The sequence below is a fragment of the Carlito syrichta genome, unplaced genomic scaffold (assembly GCF_000164805.1).
Source record: "Carlito syrichta isolate Samal-C Ts95f unplaced genomic scaffold, Tarsius_syrichta-2.0.1 Scaffold304632, whole genome shotgun sequence".
NCBI classification, from domain to species: domain Eukaryota; kingdom Metazoa; phylum Chordata; class Mammalia; order Primates; family Tarsiidae; genus Carlito; species Carlito syrichta.
The window spans coordinates 3,223-9,724 of record NW_007248728.1 but is presented as its reverse complement, the minus strand read 5'-3'; the positions used below and the strand labels follow the sequence as shown (position 1 = coordinate 9,724).

At 59.9% G+C, this 6,502-nt stretch overlaps 1 protein-coding gene across 1 annotated transcript; it reads right to left on the bottom strand.

Annotated features, from left to right (window-relative positions):
• Positions 1-288: 288 nt before the first annotated feature.
• ACBD4 (acyl-CoA binding domain containing 4) lies at positions 289-6,499 on the bottom strand (the record flags this gene model as incomplete). The annotated part of the gene is made up of 9 exons (XM_021713615.1): positions 289-452; positions 3,715-3,854; positions 4,802-4,877; positions 4,961-5,031; positions 5,261-5,347; positions 5,587-5,707; positions 5,946-6,030; positions 6,101-6,221; positions 6,439-6,499. Coding segments are annotated over 9 exons (888 nt in total), but the record flags the coding sequence as incomplete, so codon positions are not given.
• Between the last annotated feature and the right edge of the window lie 3 nt (positions 6,500-6,502).

Below are 6,502 nucleotides of genomic sequence, written 5' to 3'. Positions count from 1 at the left end.
CCGCGACCTCCCAGCCAATCGTGCTTCCAGGCCCCGGCCCAAGTCCCGACCTGCCCAAGAGCTGAACCTCCTGGGGAGAGCGGGGTGGGAAGAGTCGGGTGACCAAGAGGGGGCGGGGCAGCCCCGCCCCTGCCCGGCCAACCCAGCCCAGGACCCAGGGGACCAGTCAGGGAGGCTGGGGGAGGGAGGAAGCGCCCGCGAGAAGCTGCGGGGGGGTCTTCTTTGACCCCTCGGGGGAGGGGGTGCCGAGGCAAACCGTGGTGCCTGCGAGATCCGTCATGCCGTTCTCCCAGACCCTAGGACTAGGCGCAGGGCAAGCGGGACCGTCACCTCTTCTGGGGCCGAAACTGTCGGAAAAGCCACTGGACGACGAAAGGCCACAGGAGGAAGAACAGCAGCGTGGGGCCTGAGAGCCTGAGAGGCCAAGGCCGGGCACTGGGCCGGGGTCCCTGCTGCCAAGAAGGAGCGAGTCAGAGGCCAGCCCAGGCCTCCGCACTGCCCTCCCCAGGAGCCTGCTTCCAGCTGCGTGGAAAGCCCCTGCCCCAAGTGGGCACCACTGGAAGGGAAGCGGCCCCCAAGTGTGGTTCCCCCAAATCTTCCCCAGGGCATCTGAGAGCCAGGAAAGGTGGGAGGCTGTGGGGGTAGGGAAGGCTTCCAGGCTGTCTCCTCTGGGCCACGAAGCAATCACCTGTCCTCTGACCTGAAGACCCTGTCCTGTAAAGGGTGTGCCACTGACTCAAATGAGGACCCGGGGACCCAGATTTTAGTTTCTAAACATCCTTCTCCACTAAAAGAAGCCAGGGCTCCTCAGATCCCAGGTCTGGACAGGGAAGGTAGGGGCGAGTGTGTGACACCCTGTGCCAGCAAGCAGGGTAATTCTCACAGATGAATGAGGGATGCCCACACAGGACGTGGCTAGAGGGGTCCCCACTGGTCAAAGTTGTGGCAGTTTGAGCATCAAAAAGAATGATGGTGGTGGCTAATCAGAATACTCATCCATCAAAACCACAAGGTCCTAGTGACACTCCAAAGTGGAGAACACTGGAACTCTGTCACCACTGAGGTGGCGTTTAAATCTGCTCCTTTCTTTAGAAGCAGATAATTAAAGAGACGATCAAGTGCCCGCCTTGCCTTTCCAAAAGACACTTTCAAGGAAGCCCAGGGCGATCAGGGAGACGCCACAGAGAAGGACGGTTCACAGAAGTTGGAGGAGTAATAGCATCTCAAAGGCAGCTGTTTTGCAGTCACAGATAATAGATTCAGGCAAAGATGATCAACTGTCAAAAACTGTGTGGCAGAGGCAGCTGATGGGGAGCTGGGTGCTCCTGGGCTGCAAGAGGAAAATGGCCTTGCCAAGGCAGGGTCAGCCCTTCACCCCTTTGTGGTACCAGCAGGCCATGCATGAGTCACTCATGGGGAATGAGAGATAGCACACGTCCCTTGGTGTGCAGTGTCATCTTTGATGTCGCCTGGTCCAAAATGGGTTATTTATTTACTTTTTTTATTTTATTTTATTTTTTTGAGTTGGAGTCTCATTCTGTCACCCAGACTGGAGTGCAGTGGCCGCTCCCGACCACTGCAGCCTCGACCTGCCAGGCTCCGGCGATCCTTCCACCTCAGCCTTCAGAGTAGCTGGAACTACAGGCGCGCACTACCACACCCAGCTGATTTTTTATTTATTGTAGAGATGAGGTCTCGCTAAGTTGCCCGGGCAGGTCTCGAACCCGCGGGCTCAGGCAATCTACTCATCTCAGCCTCCCAAAGGCACGGGATTACAGGCTGAGCCACCGAGCCCGGTTTATTTACTTTTTTGAGTCAGGGTCTCATCCTATCGCCCAGATTGGAGTGTAGTGGCACAATCACGGCTCACCACAGCCTCGACCACCTGGGCTCAGATGATCCTTCTGCCTCAGCCTCCCCAGTAGCTGGGACTACAGGTGCGTGCCACCACGCCCAGCTAATTCTTTAATTTTTTGTATAGACAAGGTTTCACTAGGTTGCTCAGGCTGGTCTCAAACTGCTGGGCTCAAGCAGTTCTCTTGCATCAGCCTCCTAAGGTGCTGGGATTACAGGCATGAACCACCATGCCCACCAAAATGGTCCGTCTGACTCTAATCCTGTCCTCACATCTAACATCCAGCTCACAGGAAACACAACTTGGCCAAGAACCAGCCTCGAGGGCACAGTCAGACCCCAAGGGTGGGTCGTTCTGTGAGACCACTGGCCAGGCTGGTTAGCCAGAGAAGCCGAGACAAGGCCTGGTCTAGATGGAGAGGGACTTGAAGGACAAGGAACGGGGCAGCGTGTGGTTCTAGACTGAACAAGGACAGGAAGAGGCGACTGCAGGACAGTGAGCAGATCTGAATCTGGACTGGGGATCTGATGATTGAAAGAACTAATAATTGTGTGAGGTCAAATGCTGCTTAGGCTGGGTGGGGAGGTTTCTTTTTGGGGGGGTCAGAGTCCTACTCTGTCGCCCAGGCTGGAGGGCAGTGGCATGCTCATGGCCACCACAGCCTCGATCTGCTGGGCTCAGGCAATCCTTCTGCCTCAGCCTTCCAAGTAGCTGGAACTACAGGCGTGCGTCACCACCCTCAGCTAATTTTTTTATTTATTGTAGAGACGAGGTCTCACCAAGGCTGGCCCAGGCTGTCTCAAACCCCTGGACTCAGGCAATCCCCTCGCCTCGGCCTCCCAAAGTGTTGGGATGACAGGTGTGAGCCACCATGCCCAGCCTGGAGGGTGTTCTTATTTTGAGAGATGTAAACACAAGTATTTCAGAATGGGACATTACAATGTCTATAATCTAACATCGCCAGCATTTAAAATTAGTAAAAGAGAAAAAAAGAAACAAGAAGCAAAGCCCTGTTGCAGGGGAGGGGGCAGTGTGGTATCCAAGGGAATCCCTGCCACGGGCTGGCACCCCTGTGCTGAGTGGGCTGGGGTCACCCTGGAGACCCCCACACCCGGCAACTCAGCCCCCTCCTGCCCCCGCCACCCAGGGCTGCTCAAGAAGAGACCCCCTCAGAGTTCCTGGGGGGTGCCAGCTCTGAGGGGAGACAGAGGCCACCCCCAGCTCCATCCCTGAGGACTGTTAGCAAGAATAAGCCCAGGCCCTGCTGAAGAAGGCTCTGCAGGACACGGGTGCAGGGCCTGATCCTGGCAGTGGCTCAGGGAAGGGCTCCCTGCTGTGTGTCCTCAGGCAAATTACTCAGCCTTTAGAGCCTGGCTCCTCCTCCGTTGGGGACATGGAAAGAGACCCTGCCTCATGGGGCAGGAGTAGGCGAAGGAGGGAGGCAGGTGGGGGTCTCACACACAGCTGGGGCTCAGGAATGAGACCAGGAGCCGAGGGGGAAGGGTGGACAGATCTGGAGGTGGGGTGGGAAGGAGATGGAAGGCTGAGCTGTTGGGACAGACCCTGAGTCTGGGAACAGAACCCCTGACTGGGGCCCCCAGTGCAAAGAGTGACACATCCTGGCCCAGCCTGGCCACAGGCCCAGACCCCAAGCATCTGGAGGCCGGGCGGAGAGGGGCCCTCCTACTCAGCCTTCCAGTGGGGAAACACTCAGGCCACCCCGCCGGCAGCGTGAGCCATGCCGTCCTGGACAGAGGTGTCGGCCATGAGGCATGAGGACACAGACAAAAGTGGCTGGGTAGGAGCCCCACAGAGACAGAGTCCTAGTCCAGTCCTGCCCAGGGGTGAGGGGGACTCACCTGCTCCGGGGGCCGGGGCGTGCTCTCCAGGGTCCGCAGTCTCCCCTGCACATCCCACATGCTCTCTTGCAGTGCCCGAACTGTTCCCACCAGCCACGTGTCCAACTCCGGGGGCCCAGGCAGGCTGCCCCCTGACCCCTCTGCGGAGCACACACACACAGGGATGGGGGCTCGGGTGGCCACTTGGTGTCAGACAGGCAGGGCAGCCCAGGGAGGTGTGTGAGTACACCACGATCCTGGACCAGGTGTGACTCTGCAGAGTCCAGCCATGTGGCTGGGTAATGAGCCACTGGGGTGGGAATCCCAGCACAGCACTTCCTGACTGTGTTAAAGTCACACAGGAACCATCAACTTCTCTGAGCCTCATCTTGTCATCTGAAAATTAGGGAGGCTGGGCACGGTGGTTCACGCCTGTAATCCTAGCACTTTGGGAGGCCGAGGCGAGAGGACTGCCTGAGTTCAGGAGTTCGAGATCAGCCTGAGCAACTTGCTGAAACCTCGTCTCTACAATAAGTAAAAAAATTAGCCAGGCATGGCTACTTGGAAGGCTGAGGTGAAAGGATGGTCTGAGCCCAGCAGGTTGAGGCTGCGGTGGCCATGAGTGTGCCACTGCACTCCAGCCTGGGCGACAGGGTGAGACTCTGACTCAAAAAAGAAAATTAGGGGAAGATGTCTTCTCTTTCCCAGGGCTGCTCACTCAGAGAATCAAGATATTTTTGCAAGTGCCCCATAGGACTTGGCACAGAGGAAGTTAGAAGGGACGAGGGAAGAACTCGTTGTTGTCCTTTGAGATTCCCAAATGGGGGACCCAGAGACAAAGGATGGCTTCCCAAGGTCACGCCGCTGTAGAACAGAGGGCTGCCTTAGCACCTGCGGAGGGTGCAGGCTCCCAGTGCCCTCAGGGAGGAGGCAGGGTAGGGACTTTGCCCACCCAGGCAGGTATCTGGCAGTTTGGCGTCCCTTCCTGGGATAGGCCACTTGCTCCACTGCCCAGTGCTGGACTTCCACCTCCGCCCCCAGAGGGCAGCCAGGGCAGGTCTGGGGACTGGAGTCACGGGGAGAGGCAAAGGGCTGGGCAGGAGCTCACCCTTCTCTCGGGAGGGCTCAGGGCTGTCCCTGGCGTCAGGCTCTCCTCCAGGTGCTGTCCTCTGCTCTGCCCAGACCTGCTAAGAGACGTCAGAGGTCTGAGGGGGAGAAGGAGCAGACAGGGCATGGTGGGGACAGGAGAGATAGGAGCTGCTCTCACCAGCTCAGGCTCTAGCTGCTCCAGGGAATCACAGAACACCTCAGCATCCAGATCCCTGGGCGGCTGGGACTCTGGGGAAAGAGAGGGAGTGTCATAGCCCAGAGGGAGACTGGGGGGGTGTGCACTGGGGAGGGGCACCTGTTCAGGGAGCATGAGAGGCACTGCCACCAGAGGCAGCAGGGAGGCTGGGAACGGGAGCCCAGAACCTGTGCCATCCTGGAGTACAGGGGGCCTCAGCGTCTGAAGGGCCCGCATGGCATCCAGCCTGGGTTGGTCCTGTCCCTCCTCCCACGCACTAACCTGGGCTTGGGGAAGCTGGTTTCTCAGGGAGGCAGGGAGGCTCTGAAACAGCCGCCACATCTGCATTCCGCACCTGCTCCTTCCGCCCTGCCAAGACAGCACCCAGAGGTGGGGCTGGGAAGAGGCCAGCACCTCCCAGTGAAATCAAGTCCCTACTTTCTACATGCCATGAACGCTGCCTGGGAGCCATCCCGCCAGGGGCACTGGTCGGGTCCTTCCAGAGACATCACCTGGTGCCTCTGGCCCCAGCCCCCATCCAGCTGAGCACCCCCTGGGCCTAGGCCTAAGACAGTTCCCTCGGCACTCTTGAAACCCCGGGATCTGACCTGCGACCCTTCTCAGGAAGGTCTCCGGGGGCTGCGGCATGTCAGGGATCACCTGGTACAGGGGCTCGAAGTGACCAAACATGTCCTCTGCCACCTCACCCAGGGGCACTGTGTTGATCACCTGTGGGAGAGGCAGCCTGTCGAGCGCTGGCTCCTCTCCCCTCCACCCTGTTCCCGCCCTGTCATACACTGCCCTGCGGCCAGTCGTGGCCCAGAGACAGACTGGGCTGGGGACAGCATGGAGGTGGTGGTTCCCACGGGTGTCACGTGTAGGAAACACAGTGGAGCGCAGAACTGGAAGGGTGCGGGCAGCCCACCCGGCTGGGTGCTGGGGGACAGAACCCACCGCCCCTCCCTACCTTCTGGGCCACCAGCTTCATCTCAGTGATGTAGGCAGACATGGCTTCCTGCCTGCTCATCCTGCCCAGGCTGTTCCAGGCGTCCCTGGGGGCAGAGGGCAGTGAGAGGGCTGGGGACAGCGCAGCCTTGTTTGCCCCGCGGGTGGGGAGCTCACCACTTGTATCGTCCAATGGGGTCCCAGAACCCGGGCCGGGGTACCAGGCAGGGCCCCACGGTGGCCTGCTTGTAGTAGCTGTAGAATCGCAGCATCTCTTCGTAGGAGGGGCGGTAAGAGCCTGGGCAGAGGGTCGGGGGCGGAGGGCACGGCGTCGGGAGGACGGAGGGCGGCGAGGGCAGAGGAGGGTCCCACCCAGGGCAGAGGGACGGGGCAGGAGGCGGAGGGCGCCCCCGGGCAGCCCGGGCGGGGACCTGTCCGCGGAAAGCACAGGGGTCGAGGCCACTCCCCGTTCGGGGTCAGCTCCGGGCCAGGGCCCGCGCGGGCCGCAGCCTCACCATTCTTGGGCAGCTTCTGGATGACGCCGACTGCAGCCTGGAACTGCTCCTGCCAGTCGGGCTC